Genomic DNA, 18,822 nt, shown 5'->3' with positions numbered 1-18,822 from the left:
TTCAAGGCTGTGGAGAGCGCCCCAGCTATACTGGGTTACACCTCCTTCCACATTTTCAGACCACAAACTGAAGGCGTGAAAACTAAAGGAGGTGGTGTGTCAATATTCATTACATATAAATACACCTCTAGATTGGTTAAACAGTATGATTCCCTGGAGACACTTCAGGTGCAATTAACTGTTGCTAGGACACCTATTAAAGTCATTGCAGCTACAGTGCCCCCTCCATGAATCTGGACACCCACTCTGCTTATTTGGATCCACTTGTGTCTATCAAGATACATCCAAACACTATGATTTTGGGCAACTTTAACTACCCATCCATTGACTGGGTAAATTACTCAAACTCACTTGCCCAAAGGTTCCTTGACTTCGTTAACTCCCGTGCCCTGGACCAGCTGGTTGACAACCCCACAAGGGGTGCCAACATCCTCAATCTGGTGCTTACCAATACCGGGAAACACTGTAGCACTCCTACTGTGAGGTCTTCCCTAGTGAGATCTGACCACAAATCTGTCTCTTTCGAAGTAACTATTGCACCTGACCCCCCCCCCCCGCAGCAATTAAACTAAAAAACTTCTCCAGAACAGATTAGAACCTCTAATGGGGTTGTATAAATAGCTTCATTGTACTCCCCCAGATTGAATTGGCAGCTATGCAGAGTTCTACAGCAATGCATTATACAAACACATGTACAACTGCATTGACTCGGCTCTACCTGATAGCTTTTCCTTGAGGAGCTTGCTTTGGTCCTAACCTGCCTGGTGGACAACTGCCATTAAACAGGCTTTAAAACAAGAGGAAGAAATTGCTGTCCAAGAGTAAGAGGGAGCGAGCCCTAAACTGGAAACCCTCCCTCCTCAGCTTAAACAAGCAAATAAGACTTCTTGTGAAGTCCTCCAAAGCAAACTATGAATCCAGATTGTCTTCCTCAACTAAGGACAACCATATAGCGTTTTTTTAATTATATCCGTAACCTAAAAGGAAGGCCCCAGATTTGTGCTAAACTGGTAGTTAATGATACCACATATACTGAGCCTGTGGACATGGCTAACCTGTTGGCCAGCAGGTTCTGTGAAAACTTCAGTCCCCTGTCCCCATGACATATACCCCATGACATCCATACCACCTATCCTGTACTGTGTAGCTCTAAAGAGCAGGTCGTAAATGCCCTGTCTAAGGCCAGAAACACAGCATATATGGGACCTGATAACATCCCACGCTGTGTCCTACATGGGCTTCAACAAGAATTAGTAACACCATTGGGTAACCTGTTCAGTCATAGTCGAAGCACTGGCTTTGTCCCACCTGAATGGAGAACATCCACCATTATTCCCTTGCACAAAGCTGGTGCTTCCACTGACCCCAGGAACTATAGACCTATTTTCCTGAATAGCTATATCTGCAAGGCCATGGAGCAAGTCATCATGGACCCTATCAACAAAGATATAGATAATCTCCAAACACTTGATTCTACTCGGTTTGGATTTGTCAAAGGGAGATCATGCCTGTTAAACCTGGGGGACTTCTTTGAGACAGTCACCAAGGCCCAGGATGAGGGGAAATCTGTGCATGCAGCCTACCTAGACTTAGCCAAGGCGTTCTGACACTATCCCACACTCAGTCATCATTGACAAACTCACCCGGCTAGGTATCAACCCTTATATATTTAGATGGGACGCTAACTGGCTCACACATGTCCAACTCCAACAGCAGACCTGTAACCAGTGGTGTTCCACAGGGATCAGTCCTAGGACCTGTACTTTTTGGAATCTATTTCTCTGAAGTACAAGCAAAACTAAGTCTGTGGCTGACAAAGTTTACTGATGACTGCAAACTGGGAGCAATCATACAATCTCCAAATGATGTCAAAATCCTACAAGAGGGTCTTACACAAACAAATGATTGGTACCTAAGTCTTGGCCTTAAACTCAATGCAAAAAATATGTATTATAATCCCTTTAGGTAAGAGTGATGTTCCTGCTAACTACCACATCAATAGCAACACCCTAAGTATGCATTCAGTGGTGAGAGCGCTGGGCACACAGGTTGACAGCAGTATTACCTTTGATCCCCGTGCCCCCACAGTGGTAAGAAGGGCATTCTATATTGCTCATCTCATAAGTAAGGGCATTGGCCTCCTGAAAAAATAAGTTATAACCTCCCTGTTCTCTTCCCTCCATCAGGCCAATAATTGAGTATAATGCCACTTTTGGTATGTGCCTTTCCAGGGACCTGCAGCAATTGGATAAGCCACAAAAGTTCCTCACAAGGAAAATTCAAGGTCTTCAACATCTGTCCTATGTGGATAGTCTGAAATCACTTTATTCTGTTTCATACAGACTACTCAAGAGACAATTTCTGCCTTGCATATAAGGCAATCTCATTGTCGCATCACAGTAAGACGTCCTGTTCGATTCTCAGCTAGAGTGTCTTCTGTGTGGAGAGATGCGTGAATGGGAGTACCTTCGTTGAAGGTTGTGCATCAGGGCCGGCAACTCGGCACACAAAAATCTACTGCCAATCATTAGTGGACCGGAGTTCCGCTGTGGCGACTCCTAACCGGGAAAAGCCTTGACCCAACATATAAGGCAATCTCTGACCCTGCTTTATTAGAAGTGCTGCATATTCGCAAGTAAATGGTACATGGGTTACTCTCTCTAAACACCTTAACCTAGTATGTGACATCAATAAAACCTGCTTGAGGGACAGATTTGTCTCCCAGGAGTTACCACACCTTTGGAACAGACTCCCACTTCATGTCAAACAGAGCACCTCTTTAGCTTTCTTCAAATGCAGTCTGGACGATTGAATGGATAACTGTAAATTCATCTCGGGTTTCCACCTATATCCCTCTTGAACATGGTTATTAGGTGCTGATTGTGAAAATAAGGGTAGAACTTGGCTAGGTTTGTATGGGCCCCAGGGACATTAGCCTAGTAACTTCCTATGATCTTGTGATCTTATGATTAATTTCTGATTTGCAATGCTACCCAGAAAAGGAAGATTTCAGTTTTATAAATCTTAAATCTTATGCCAGTTTTTGTGCTTGTGGGCAGGCAGTGTTTAGGTTTGCAGCAGAGAGGTTGCTCTGGAGTAGGCCTTTCTCTTGCAGAGGCCGAGACTTGCATTTTGCAAATTTGAAATTTAGTTTAGGGCAAAATCATGACTAATCAGCAGGGGGTAAGTATCAAAATATCAGACTGGGCACAAATTTAAAGGACATAGTTGAGTTAACCACAGTCAAGCTGTCCACATCATATACAGATGAGACCAAGTGAGACCAGCTGTCCAAATCTCATTTAACTGAGTCCAAGTGGGCAGATGACAAGACATTTTTTTTTCTTCTTTGGAAGTGATAGAGCTCTCTACTTGTACTTCTGTCCTTAGATATCCTATGCCTCCTCTGTATTGTAAGTAACTCTAAGATCACCAAACTCTGGGTCAGGATTGTAATACCATGTTCACCTAACTAAATACCATACTTGAAAATGCCATAACTAGTGACAGAGCCTGTGGTAGTATCTACAATAGAACACATCTGTCAGATTGTCACATTTATTTCAGTGAGCGAAGACAAGCTAAAGTATTTTTTTTTTTTTTGTAAATGCAAACATCTCTGAATCTTATCATTACTCACCATAAGCAGCCTTGTTGAAGATTGTCCAGCTCACATAGCACTCAGTTTTCATGTAACTGCAAACAGACTGACAGTAAAATAAGATTATCTTGTATGGCCATATTTAGCAAGCCCTAAGTAGCTAACCCTTCCCCTCTCCTGTCTACACTTGTTGTTGCCAGGGATTCGTCATAGTCATAATTTGCCATATAAGTAGCTAATGTTGTAGGGAACCTTTCTGCATTAAACAGCTTGGACACTTTTGTTATGAGCTGAACTTCTACTGTTATATAAGTATTCTGAGCAGAAAAAAGATAGATGCAGCAGATAAGTAAGGAGTGACTCAGTATTAAATCCTCATTAATAATCTAAATGGACATGAAACAAGGTTTTGTTTGATGTTTCTTCATAAGATAAAAAGATATTTAAATTCGTACAAAAGCTCATCAGAATTAAGTTCATTAACACAATGACACAGTACTAAAGTTCTTTTATGAATGCTCTTATTTAATCTTATGCTCGAAGTACACCTTACTAAATGAGGACCAGTTATCTGTACAGACTGTCCAGTTGTTCCTCAACGGTAACCTTCTCCTTCTTTTGTCTATCCTCATGAAGTCATCTTGAGTGTCTAAATGGATTTTTTTCTGCAACATTCATTTTGGGAGCTTGTTCCTTATGTTTATAACTCTCTCCCTGAAGTAGTTTTGTTTTTTGTATCCAGAGTAATGCTGCTCCTTTCTAGTTGTAAATTGCCTGCTGTCCCCTTCTGTTTGTTTGACTCCACCATGAGACCACCTCATGACCTTGTGTACCTGTATAATTCCCCCTCTCTTCTCCACCATTTTTTGAGTTTATAGAAACTGTAGCCCCTGGTTGTCACACATCTCTTGTTTGGATCATTACCACTTATCCTCTGTCCATCTGATCCTCTTTTATGGACTCCTGTTAACTTGATGCCTATTCAGCTTATGCTCCCCTGAGCTGGACATTGTAGTCTGCTGATTGCTCAGTATATTATATAGTTGTATAAGGGTCTATAGGTGATCGAAACTTTAGTGGAACTAATCCCTCAAATAAAACAGCTATACAATCTCAGCCTCACTACAGGATATGTGCCCACAGAATGGCGTACAGCAACAGTGGTCCCACTCCACAAAGGTGGAGCCTCTACGGACCCTGGAAACTATCGCCCCATAAGCCTGACTAGCTTAGTCTGCAAGGCTATGGAGAGGATCATCATGGAGCTCATAAACAAAGACATTGGGGACCTACTGACACTAGATCCTACCCAGTTCGGCTTTGTCAAGGGCAGATCCTGCCTTTTGAACCTGGTTGACTTCTTTGAAACAGTCACCAAAGCCATAGATGAAGGGAAGGTAGTCCACACAGCCTATCTGGACCTTGCAAAGGCATTTGACACAATACCCCACTTGGGCATCATAGATAAGCTATCCAGCTTAAATATAAACCCCTATGTCACAAGATGGGTCGCAAACTGGCTCAAAGACAAAACCCACAGAGTAAGAGTTGCTGGAGCCATGTCAGACTTGAAACCGGTCACAAGTGGCATCCCACAGGGTTCTGTCCTGGGACCACTCTTGTTCGGTATATACTTTTCCGAGGTACAGGCAAACGTGGGAGGACTATGGCTCACCAAGTTCGCAGACGACTGCAAACTGGGCGCCATAATCAACTCTCCAGCTGACACAAACATCCTTCAAAAAGGTCTCACAGAGACAGATAACTGGTGCCAGCGCCATGGTTTAAAGCTAAATGCCAAAAAATGTATAGTCATACCCTTTGGCAAAACAATGTGCCCACAAATTACCACATAGGCGGAAACCCATTAAGTACAGAGAAAGTTATTAGGGACCTGGGGACCCAAGTCGATAGCAATCTCTCCTTTGAAAACCACATTGCCAAAGTGGTTAGAAAGACCTTCTACATAGCCCACCTCATCACGAAGGGATTCACATCTAGATCAAGAGAGGTAATCGTGCCCCTTTATTCATCCCTCATCAGGCCCATCATAGAATACAATGCCCCTTTTGGGATGTACCTTACCCGACACCTGCAGCAATTAGAAAGACCCCAAAGTATCTCACCAAGAGGATCAAGGGTCGCAAACAGATGCCATATACTGCTCGGTTAAAAAAACTCCAGCTCTACTCAATTGCATACCGCCTACTTCGAGGCGATCTATGCCTGACATACAAAGCTATGTCAAATCCAGAATTAATGGACATGCTCCACCTCAGTAAATCTAAATCCCTTAGAGCCACACGCTCAAGGGACTTGAACCTCAGCACAGAAATAAATAGAACTTGCTGGAGGGACAGGTTCATAACCTAGAGGCTCCCTTCACTCTGGAATAGAATTCCAGTTCATGTGAGGCAGAGCACCTCACTGAATCTCTTCAAGAAGAATCTCGATAAGTGGATGGGGGATCGTAGGTTTGTCCCAGGGATTACTCCCGTGTCACTATTAGACAGAGGCACAGTAAACTAAACCTTAAAAAGGGCACAGTATACTCAAATCAAGGGGTGGCGTAAGCCATACAGAATCAGGCTAGGCTTATACTTGCCCCAGGGCAGATAGCCTAGTATGAACCTATGAACCTATAAACCTATTAGATAATCGAATACCTAAAAATCGACACCTAAACAGGGATAGCTGTAAATATCGAACGGCCAGTTTCGCAAATTCTTTCGTAGGGAAAGAATTTACTTGGTCATTATCATGAATCTGTCCTTTTCTACACTGTAGAGCAATCTCAGAGTTGGTATATTTAGTTAGGGGGTGGGGGGCACAGCCCTCCACATGGGGGGTGTTGGGGGCAAAGCCCCCCAATTGATTAGGGTTTGAAAATTTTTTTTTCCTCCGGCCAAGTGAATTCTTTCCCTACTAAAAAATTTGTGAAAGTGGCCATTCGATGTTTACACCTTTCGCTGTTTAGGTGTCGAGCTTTATGTATTGGAGTACCTAAAGCTTCGACTTTATAATATAGGCCCTTGTATAATTGTCCCAAGTTGTGTGCTCCTAGGATGTTACTGATATGTTGTTGAACTTGACTGCTATTTTCTTTTTTTTTTTTTTTTTGCTGGTAGCCCATTTCCATGCTAATTACACTCTTTCTCCTTTCAACTAATTGGCATTTGATCTGTATGAACCACTTTTTTTTTTCATGAAGGAGCGTCTTTAATTTATTGCTGTTAAACCAGCTGCCATTTTTCCAGACAAATGGATAACTGTCCTGATTTCCTTTTTCAAGCTTATATTCTGCTTCAAAGGAGTATTCGTCTTTTAAAATAGGTGTTATTGAGAGGAGAGAATAGGTAATGCCTTTAGCAGATTTAGTGATGCATGGGAAGAGGTAAAAATTTTTGAAGAGTGGAAAAGGGCAGTTGCTGTTTCCATTTCATGAGAGGAAATAAGACTGAGATTGGCTACTCCTCTTGTTACTCTAACCGTCGCACTTAATTTTAGATTATTTAGAAGTCAGTGAAGCACTGGAAGGGTGTTTTATGGCTTCATATCAAAAAGGTCATGCCAGACAAATCTAATATCCTGTTACTGAGTAACCAGGGTATTCCATAAGAAGGGAGTTGTGGATGTTGCTTGCTTAGAACTTAGAGTGTTAGGCACTGTACCACGCAAAATAGAAGTGGTTCATTATAAAGACTTGGGAGTGGATTCTAGGAACAGCATGGATGAAACATTGGTTGGACAATGGTACAGATGTGGCAGTATACTGTATTCCCTAGAAGGATGGTGATTAGCAGGGTTCCGCATTATGAGTAATGTTAAGAAATGGTTTACAAGAGAATGTTTTCCTGTTGCCTGATAGAAAGTTAAGCAAAAGGGATGCATAGATTTTCATATCAGGCTTGTCAATCATTGAGCTAGCCTGCCTGTTTTCCTAACTGTTGAATAAGTTAGAAATCCTCTGCAACTAACAGCTTGTTTTTTTCCTTCCTACCTCTGTGAAAACATTGTGTTGTGCCTATCGCTTCTATTTTCAATTGTGTTACTGTTTTGTCCCTAATTACCTGTTTAGGAAGTTTCAGGAAGGTGTCTGCAATAATCTTTAACCTTTCTGTAAAAAAACCCTTGTATCTCCCATAAGCCATCCATCTTGATACTTCAACTTACTTTTCTTGTATATCTCTCTTTTGTTTTGAAAGATGGTACATACTTAGGTTACAGGGATTCCCTTAAAGTACTTTATGTACTCCTCTACCATTTTATTTTTTTTGCGGTTTTGTCTGGCTTTTAATCTTCTTCTTCTTCTTTTGGCTGCTCCCGTCAGGGGTCACCACAGCAGATCAACTGTTTCCATTTCTTCCTGTCCTTTGCATCTTGCTCTGTCACACCAAACACCTGCATGTCCTTTATCACCACATCCATATTTAATAAGACCATGACGTATTTCAGCTGCTGCCGTCTTAACTGCTTCAAATGTTATGTTTTCTTATAGCAGCTAGTGATCTCTCTAGAACTTTGCAGTGTCCCTAGGTGGGCCCATTCCTCTATGTTCCAGTATCTCTCAGTCTTCCCTGCTGCTCCTCTAGACACAAAAAGTGGTTACCATTAGGTCATATGATATGACTATCCCAAAATCAATATTAGTTCCTTCTCTGCTGATGTCACCTTTCTCTGTGCATTCCATGGTTTTTACTACTGAGATACATCATTTATCTATTTTTTTTTACTAATTTTAAGCTTCTATCTCTTTAAGTAAATTCCTTCTAACTAGGACTGCAAGCTTTCCAAATACCCAAAGTGAGTCATCTTTTAAGGAAACGTAAGATTTTGTAGGACAAACCATACTCATAACCAGTGCAAACAATTGGACTTCACTTATTTTCCACAGCACACTGGGTGGCCGCGGTGGTGCAGTGGTTAGCATTGCCACCTCACAGCAAGAGGTTCTCCGGTTTGATCCTTGGCTGGGGTGCCTTCTGTGTGGAGTCTGCATGTCATCCCTGTGGTCGTGTGGGTTTCCTCCAGGTGCTCCGGTTTCCTCCCACATCCCAAAGACATGCTGTAGGTGGGTTGGACACTCTAAATTGGCCCTAGGCATGAGTGTGTGCGTTTGTGTGGCTTCTGTGGAAGGTTGGGCACCGGGCTGGCAACTCGACACTGTAAAACTCCACTGCCAATCATGAGCGGACAGTTGATCTGCTGTGGCGACCCCTAACCGGAAAAAAGCCGAAAGAAGAAGACGACTGGTGTATCACTTGAATCACTTGAGGCATTTCATGAAACATTACAGTGCTTCATATGTCAACTAATAGTTTTATGTAACTATAAGAGGAACCTTATGTGATATTTATTGTCCTAATACCTCAGGAGATTTGCCATTTTTCATTTCTTTCAGGATGCAACTGCCCAAATAGGGACTGACGTACATAAAGGGGTACAAGGAGTAATGCTACTTGTATCCCCAAATCTCTGTTATCCTTTTATTTTCATTAGAAGTGACATTTTCTGGATGTGCTACATCAGAACTGGTCCTGTTGATTTACAAGTAAAAAAAAATTGCAGGGAATGAATGTAGAGAACAGTGTGAAAAACAAAGATCTGAGCACAGTACTGTAGTAAACCCCTAAACTCAATTATTTGCAGCCCATATTAACAACTGATATGACAAGGAGAGGCTATGAACTCTGAGAGGATGTCGACTTTCTGCTTTGTAAAGCCATACCTGGAGCAGTGCATACAATCTTAGGGGTCCTGCAGAAGAATTTACATCAGCCTGTTATGATTGAGGAGGAACATGTATATAAAGAAGGGGTGGTGATACTGGTGTTCTGTTACAACACTGGGTAATGGCGGTTGGTGTTTGGAAGGACTGGGAGAAGAGGATCATGTCACTTGGAGGACAGAAGATTCAAGTCTGAATTAGCAAGCTGTTTTGCAGAGAATGTAGTTGAGGTGTGGAATATGCCTGAGAGCGGCAGTAGTTGGATGTGACTCAGATTGATTCAAATGATCTTGTAATGTGTAGAAAATACAACAGGGATGAATGGGACTTGTTGCGTTGGATTAGACTGAAGCACCTGATTAGAGCTGATGGAAATGTTCCAGACCATTGTTTTCTTTAAAATTTATTCGTATGTCTGTATCTGAGAGTAGGATTGCTTTTGGTATGAATGTGCAGTGGTCTACCTTCTTTGACCTCCCTTTTGTCATCTACAGGCTCGGGACACTTATGATGATGCTATTAGCAGTGGGCAAGAAGCTTTCCTGCTGGAGCAGGATGAAAGTTCCTCAGATGTTTTTACCTGCACTGTTGGGAACATTCCTCCTAAACAGGAAGCTACAGTTGGTTTCGCCTTCGTTATGGAGTTACAGCTAGAGGCAGATGATGCTGTTCGCTTTGTCCTGCCTGCAGTTCTCAATCCCAGATACACCCCAGCAGGTAAGATGCAGGTTTAAACATTAAAGTTGCACAAAGCTTGCATGATCTGCAGTTTTTACTACATGCATTGCATCCAGCTAATAAAGTCAAATCATCTGCATTTTCTCAATCTTCCTTTTCTTTCATTTTGTTTCTTTTTGCTCCCCGGGCTACCTGTAATCTTATGAGCCAAACTCTCCACCATTCCACTGTCACCTATGTTGTTGAACTATCTTCTGTCACTTGCTGGACATTTGATCAGACAAACTTGGGAATTGCCTTGTAATGCCACCACCCCCTTCCCAGTTCAGTGCTCCTGTAATGCTATCCTTGTAGTGATGGTTTTTCGAATTCTCTCCTGCTGTTTATTGGTATGCAGTGAAGTTAACCCATCATCCATGTAAATATACATTGTCCTTCTAGGCTGTTATAGTTAACTATGAACACTCTGTGTCCTTCCCCAGGTGACTGGGAATGCATTTTCAGTCCCTCACGAACCCATTCAAGCAGGAAATCTGTGCTTAGAGCTGTTATTCACATTCAGCCTGGCCAGTCTGCTGACATCCCAGCTTCAGTCTTGAACTCAGCTCTGCAGTGCTGTACGATGAAGTGTTGCCCATGGATCAGCCTACTCCTGTTTTCAGTTTTGCCTCTGAATTCTTCCTGCTATTTTTATTTACAGTCTTGTTCCTTTGGAGTTTACTGATCTCTCACATCTTGCTTGACAAGTAATGGTTAGTACAAATGGGTATTTCATAGTATGTTTCTAGCAGGGCTAACTAGTTGTCAACATATGAGCAGAGAGCTTAACAGTATTGCCATCATGTCATCCTCATCATCACAGATATTAAAAAAGTACAGGCAAAGGCACCAGGACAGCTTTATGAATGTCATTTATTCGAAAGCATAAATGTCCAAACCCCCTGTTCTTAACAAAGTCAACTACGAGTTAACTGTGTTGGGGGGGTAAGGGGAATTAGCCGCTTGCAATAAGCCTGCTGTGGAAGCAGTAGTTCATTCAGCTGGCTAAAAACAATAACTTACACTTGCTTCTCAGTCATCTGCCATCTTACCTCTCAACTTCTTTGTGCAGGAATTCTGTACAAAACCAAAAGTAATGGGGGGGGGGGGGCAAAGGCCAGGAATCAGTGACAATGTTTAACTATTATTACAGTTCACTTAAATAGTTAATTGAAACAAAAGGTATTGCATCAACTTGCTTTTTCTGAACAATAAGAAGGACGAAATTCTTAATGACTGAATGTAACTCGCAGCAGTTTACCAAAAAAAAATCAGCATTTTTATGAAGGACAAGGCAAAATCTGGGACAGCTGAGAGTATGACTGTCATAGTTCCATTAAGTAGTGCCATTGTATTCTCAGTGATGTCCAGTTCTAAATGTTTTTTTTTCTAACTGCCTTTAGCTTGAATGCAGATATATATGTGTTCTGTTTGTGAGATTTTTTTTTTCTGTTTGCAGTGCTTCTTGTATTTCTACCAGCACAACTACAAGAAGCTATGCAAACTGTAATACAGTTACATTTTATTTGTATATGAACATAACACTTGAGACTGCCATCTTTGTTTCTAAGACCACTCATTGATTTAAAGAAAGGTAGCAAAAGACTTGCACTCCACTCAGAGCTGAACATGGCCTGATTATGGTATGGGCAAGACCATATGTATTGTCCCTGTATATATATATATCTATATATATATATATATATATATATCTATATATATCTATATATATATATATATATATATATATATATATTTATATATATTGCAGTAGTTAAATAGACCAAATAAGTAAGCAAGACCCAAACAAACAAACCATGTTTTCTAAAATGCTGCTCAATATGCATGATGAAAAATGTATCTCAGAAGGCTCTATAAAACGGGTGCTATTGACACTGCCTGAAACTGCACTGAATCACACTCACGAAGCTACAATAATATTGAATTACATGGGTGGGGAGCATAGTAAAAGAAAGACCTCTGATTTCAAGCAACCCTAACACAGATGAACAGGGTACCAATGAAAATTAGTAAGGCACCAGAAGCTTCTTTTAAAACAGGAGGGACTGCGGACATGAAGGGATTTAAACACCATTACAAGAAAATTACAAGTGAATTTGTGATCATCAGGAAGTTGCTGGAGTTATCATAGTATCACAGTGCAGGAGTGCGGCTTCTCACCATCATGAAAGTGCACAAGTTGTCTGTTTTCATCAGTGGCCTCATCTGACAGCTTGTGTGACATAAACCTGTCCTTTTCCAGATCTGTGAGGTGTGCAGCAGGGTTATATAACACAAACCAAAGCATTGTGGTACCGAACCAAAGAATATGGCATATACAAACATGAACACAAAATGTTGAATCCGAAAAACACAAAAAAAAGTGTTGGGTTGGCGCTGTGTTTCTTCATCCCTCTTCAGTTTTGGCAGTACTGCACAGCAAGTGATATTTCAGTGGTGAGATGAATTCTGATTTAGGATCGTGCTTTTTCATTGGAATACTCAGTACTGCATCATTCCTAATGTTGCCACTTGATGTATTATAGAGCATAGTACAGCAGTGCTGTTGGTTAATTGTCGTCATAAAATGGTATATTTCCAAATTTCATACTTGATTACATTTTAGTTTGCATATATATCCAAAATCTAGAATTGGCATAAGTTATCAATTGTCATTCCATAGGTAATGGTCAGTTCACTTTTAGCTTGCCTTAATCTTCTGGCAGTAGCACACAGATGGGTGATATGTCTGCACAAATTTATAAATTCCTGAGTTCAAAAGCAGTATCCAGGTCAGTGGCCACCGGGAGCACCGATTCCTTCAATTCATAATTGCTTACCAAGTTTCCAACCCAGGGATCAATGTTTTGTTTAGATGTATGCATATTACTCAATCTAATCTGTACTGGAAGTTTGTTTCATAACTCGGGTATTCTTAAATTACTTCATACAGAACTTCAGATTTTCTTCGTGTTTCACTGTTGCAGTCATTACACTTGGGTTATCTGCCTGCAGGTAGCCCTCAGTCTGCCCGAATACCAGAGTCTTAGGATTTCTGCATCAGTTGCTGTCGCTTCTTCCATGACGTCATGTCATCAGGGGTATAAAACATGCAGCCAACGCCATTAAATCAGTCTTTCTTCCCGAGCGGGAGCCCGAAGCAGAAGCAGTTCACAAGTGCTACCTGAAATTTTCGTTTTCGAGTTTGTAATCCTGAAGACCTCTAAAGCTAAGTACCCCGTTGGGAATCCTTTTTTCTTGCTCTAACTGATGTCAGAAATAGTTAACAATTGTCTTGCCTGTGGAAAGCAAATACCTCACAGAGATTTTCATTCTTACTGTATCACCTGTTTAGGCCCAGACCACGACATCCCTCGTTGTTGGTTTTGTGCCTTGTTTAACACCCAAACCATTTGTCGTCGGGCTATCTTTGTCACTAAATTCTTCTGTTCTCATTCTCCGTATTCCGAAATGGCTTTGATAAGCCATCCGACTACCAATCTTCTAAAAAAAATGTAAAGATAAAGACAGAGACAGACTGCATAGGTCCAAAACTGCCGATGATGCTTCCGTTAAGCTAGTCGCTAGTCCGCCAGTACTGAGTGAAGCGCCTTTGCATCCCCTGATGCCTGCTTCTACAGATTCGCAGGTCTCTGCTGAGACCCATTCGGAGTCTGATATGCTGCAAGATGCTTCTTCGACTATGGAACCTGTGGATGTCTCTACCTTGGATGGGTCCGGAGCCGCTGTCCAGGCACCAGCTTCTGAGGGTGTATTTCGACCTACCAATGTTCGAATTAAACCGACAAGTTTGTTTTTAGCTAAAACTACTGAGTTTCTAAGGCCTAGGGTACGCACTATGCCTAGAAAACTGATGACCAAAGCGTATGCTCAAGCTCCCAAGCCACAAAAGCAAATGCTTAGAATGGCTGAAGACCTTATTACCCTAATTAGGGGAAGCCAGCCTTCTCCTGCTAAGAGACAAAGAATTGAGTTTCATTCTGATTCTACAGACCAGGAGTCCAATGACTCTGACCCTTCCAATTATCAGGTCATGCCCTTATCAACTTATGAGGATTCAGATGCAGAGGAATCCATTCCCTCTGCCTCCCCTCCAGAGGATTTTTCTTTTGGCGAAATCTTGCATACTTTAAGAGAGCATTTCTGCTGGGAATGCCAAGACTATCCTCAGTCCAAAAAGAGACTCAAGTGAATTTTTAGAATTGCCTCAGCACAGGCTGCTAGCCATACCCCCTGTCCTGGATGTTGTCGATGATGTTTTTATGGAATCCAGTCTTACTCCAGATACCTTACTCCCGGCCCCTAGGAAACCTGACAGGTACTACAGAGTACCTGATTCCCACAAATTTCTCTTCAAGAATCCTACTGTGGATCCAGATACCATTTTCCAGGGACCTAAAGGTATTAAGGCTACTACAGCCAAAACTCCTATCCCTTCAGACAGGGATTCTAGAGCTTTAGACAGATGGGGTAAGAAGGTATATACCTCTGCAACTCTTGCCATCAGGGCATTGAATTGCCACATTCACATGTTGAAGTACCAGAGCATATTATGGAACTAATTAAACAAAAAATGGTGTTACTTCCAGATTGTGTAGAAAATAAAGATTTACAAGAGCTAATGCATTCTGCAAACCAAATTAGTAAACATACTATGCAGTGTAGCTTTGAGGCCCTAGAAGCATCTTGCAGGGCTGCAGTCACTGGGTCTGTATTGAGAAGGCATGCTTGGCTGAAGGAACAAACCTTGCCAGATCATGTCAAATCCAAATTACTAGACTCTCCTTTAAATAAGGACTGTTTATTTGGCACCAAAGCAGTAGAGGTTCTTAAAAAGATGGAAGAAAAAGCAAAATCTATGCAAACTGTTAAAGAATTCTTACAAGTGCAACCACCTGGATTCAGTAGGCATTGGCCTTCTAAAACCTGGTCCTTTCCAGCCCTTCTCAGACCAAACCCAAGGGAAACAGGCCACCCAGACTACAGTCTCAGGGTATGCAGAGATGTAAACAATGGAGTGCCCCCACCTCTAAAACAGGGAATGGTAAGCTGTCCCCTTATGGAAAAAGTTCACAATGACTTGTCAGTTATCCTGCCCAGCCCTGCCCAATTACTTGTGCCCCTAGGGGGAAAGCTTGCCCTTCATGCAAAAAACTGGATGTCTGTTACTCAGGACAGATGGGTCCTAAACTTTGTATCAGATTCAACTTCCATACACTGCCAACCCCAAGCGGGTTTCCAGACCTACCTCCAAACCAGTAGGCAGAAGCTCAAAAGCAGGTACTTTCCCTGCTCAGTATCAGAGCTCTTCAACCTGTTCCACTAGAACAAAGGGGTCAGGGTTTCTACTCCAGACTTTTCTTGGTGCCCAGAAAAGAGGGCTCTTGGTACCGAATCCTGGATCTATCAACTCTCAACACCTTTCTGGTGGTCCCAAAATTCAAGATGCTTACCCTGCAACAGCTTCTCCCTGTGCTAGCCAAGGATGCCTGGTTAGTCACTCTAGACTTAAAAGAAGCTTATCTGCACATCCCCATAAGGGAGTCATGCAGAAAATGTCTACACTTCAGGTCAGGCTCTATGCACTATCGGTTCTCTGCACTTCCCTTTGGCTTATCTACTGCGCCCAGAGTATTCACAAAGTGCCTGGCTCCAGCCATTGCATACTGCAGGCAGAGAAATATCCAAACTTTCCCATACTTGGATAACTGCCTGATTCAGGCAGACAGTCAGTAATTGCTACTTCAGCACCTGGCATTTGTAAAAAGCCTTCTCACTTCTTTGGGGTACACCATCAACAAAAAGAAATCACAACTGGTGCCCAGTCAAAAGATTATATTCCAGGGAGCAAGCTTGGACACAACTTCCCAGATGGCATTTCTCACTTCAGAAAAACAGGTCTATCTGACAAACTGCTTCACACAAAGGCCACCAGAACTCTGCTGTCTGCAAGAAAAATACTACAAGCCCTAGGGTTCATGGCCTCATGTATTCTGCTAATTCCATATGCAAGACTGCATATGAGGAAACTTCAGTGGTACATAAAAAGTCTTTGGTGCCAACATTCTCAGGACCTGGAAACAGTGATTCCAATCTTACCTTGTCTGAGGAGAGAGTTCCTTTGGTGGGCAGAAGCATGCAACCACAACAAGGGACTGCTTTTCTCTCAACCCCTCTCTGTGCAAGCCCTGACAACAGACACATCTGACTATGCATTGGGGGCTCACATGGCAGGCTAATACATTCAGGGCCACTGCAGCCCAGATTCTCCTGCACATCAATCAAAAAAATGCTAGCTGTTCAGAATGCCCTGACAACCTTCAAATACCTAATCCTTCCAGGACAACTGCTTATAAAAACAGACAACACTACAGTTATGTGGTACATAAACAAGCAAGGGGAAACCCATTCTTACTCACTCTGCAGGTTAGCCATGACCCTGTGGAACACAGCCTTGAGCAATCAAGTGCATCTACAAGCTCAATTCCTGCCAGGCAAACAAAATTCACTGGCAGACGACTGAAGCAGAAATCTCCTAGATCCACACCAGTGGAAATTGGAGACCAACACCTTCAACCTTTTGATCCAGAGGTGGGGGATACCGAAGGTGGACCTTTTTGCCTCCCCCAAGAACCACAAGTTGAGCACATTCTGCACCAGTAACCCTCACAGGAGGGCCTGGAAGGTGGATGCCCTATCCTGTCAATGGGAAAACCTCTCAATTTATGCCTTCCCCCTCTGCCCCACCTCTCAAAAGTATTACTCAAGATAAAGCAGAACAGGCCAAAGGCAGTTCTTATTGCCCCAGACTGGCCACACCAGCACTGGTACCCACTCTTGTGCAGTCTGACAACAGTGCCACCCTGGCACCTTCACCAGTCTCCTACCCTGCTGTTTCAGCAGGAGGGACAGATTTTGCATCCACAGTTGCAATCCCTAAACCTTGCAGCCTGGCTTATCCCTTGAATACACCACCAGCAACCCTCAGCAAACAGGTGCTAGATGTCATTCTTGAAGCCAGAAGGCTTAGTACTAGGAAATCCTATGCTGAAAAGTGGAAAAGATACTGTTCTTGGAATCAGTCTCAAGGGAAGGACACAGCAGTGCCCTTCTTACCACTGACCCTGGATTACCTAGCAGAGCTACTCCACAGAGGCCGATCCCTCTCCTCAATTAAGATTCATGCCTCTGCCATCTCAGCTCATTATAATACTGAGCCACCTCTTTTTTCTCACCCTGTCATCAAACAGCTCCTGAGAGGGGCTAACAACTTAAGACCCCCTAGGAGAGCTCCCACCCCTACCTGGGACCTTAACTTTGTACTGGAAAGGTTCACGCTTCCCTCTTTTCAACCTACAGCTTCAGCAGAGTTAAAATTCCTCTTGGAAAACAGCCTTGCTTTTAGCCATAACTTCAGCAAGAAGAGTGTCTGAGTTACAGGCACTAATGGCTGTGGAACCCTTCATTATTTTCCATGCTGACAGGGTTTCCCTCAGGACTAAACCCGTCCTTTATACCTAAGGTGGTGTCCATTGTGGCTCTAAACCAATCCATCCATTTGCCAACCTTCTTCCCTAACCCTCAGAATAAAGGGGAAAGGATTCTGCACTCCTTGGACGTGTACAGACAGCTCAGGTTCTACCTTGACAGGACTAAACCTTTCAGAAGATCTGACCAGCTGCTAGTCAGCTTTGCTACAGGGGCAGAGGGTAAGGCCATTTCAAAGCAAACTATTTCAAATGGATAGCACGCTGCAGCCATTTCTGCTACAAGCACCGTGAAAAACCTACCCCACAGGGGATCAGGCCACATTCCACTAGTGTGACTTCCACTTCTACAGCATTTCTCAGGGGAGTCCCTACCAGGGACATTCGGGAAGCTGCAGCCTGGAGTTCTGTTCACACCTTCACCAAGAATTACCACTTACCAATCTTTTCCAAATCCAGAGCTGGATTTGCTACAGCAGTCTTGCAAGGCCTACTAGCCACCCCTAACACTTCTTGACTGCCTCCACCCTTCCTCAGCTTTGGGAATCAACCGGTGTAATGACTGGAACAGTGAAACACGAAGAACATAGTACAGTTGTGTACACTTACCATAAATGTAGATGTTCGAGTGTATTCACTGTTGCAGTCCTGGTTTCCCTCCCTCCAGCCCCCCTGGCTTTCTCCATCTTTCTACCTTTCCTCTCTGTGGCCATTCCTAATGGCATTGGTATTTACTTTTTACTTGTGGTGTTCCCCACCATATACTAGTTTCCTGTATGGGGGCTCATGACATTTGGGGCAAGAAAAACTGATGTAATGGCATCAGCTGCCTGTTTTATACCCCTTGACGACCTGACATCATGGAAGAAGCAACAGCAACTGACGCAGAAATCCTAAGACTCTGGTATTTGGGCCGACTGAGAGCTACCTGCAGGCAGATAACCCAAGTGTAATGACTGCAACAGTGAATACACTCGAACATCTACATTTATGGTAAGTGTACACAACTGTACTTACCTTATTTTTAAGGGGTGCTTTACAATGATGTAAATCAGTGTTAAATATTACCTGTAAAGCTTTATCATGGAATACCATAAATGCCCATAACAATTTACGTCTTCTGTATCAATAATATATGGCATATCCACTGAAGAATTTTTATCTTTCCATATAACTCATTTCACTGTTTGGCAGTATTTTCTTAGTGAATCTTTTTTGTACAGACTGAAAGCATTTGTTTGCCCTTAGTATAATAATGTAGATTATAT

At 42.5% G+C, this 18,822-nt stretch overlaps 1 protein-coding gene across 1 annotated transcript in view; it reads left to right on the top strand.

Annotated features, from left to right (window-relative positions):
- LOC122790553 (von Willebrand factor A domain-containing protein 5A-like) overlaps positions 1-18,822 on the top strand; it is a 384,622-nt gene that overhangs the window by 116,825 nt on the left and 248,975 nt on the right. The window contains exon 4 of the mRNA XM_044058101.1: positions 9,824-10,046. Coding sequence (XP_043914036.1) covers positions 9,824-10,046 — 223 coding nt within the window. The remainder of the gene's footprint in view (positions 1-9,823; positions 10,047-18,822) is intronic.

Source organism: Protopterus annectens, chromosome 16.part0 (genome assembly GCF_019279795.1).
Source record: "Protopterus annectens isolate FY-2018-M chromosome 16.part0, PAN1.0, whole genome shotgun sequence".
Classification (NCBI taxonomy): Eukaryota; Metazoa; Chordata; order Ceratodontiformes; family Protopteridae; genus Protopterus; species Protopterus annectens.
Note: the sequence above shows the minus strand (reverse complement) of the source record. Positions and strands in the feature narration are given on the sequence as shown.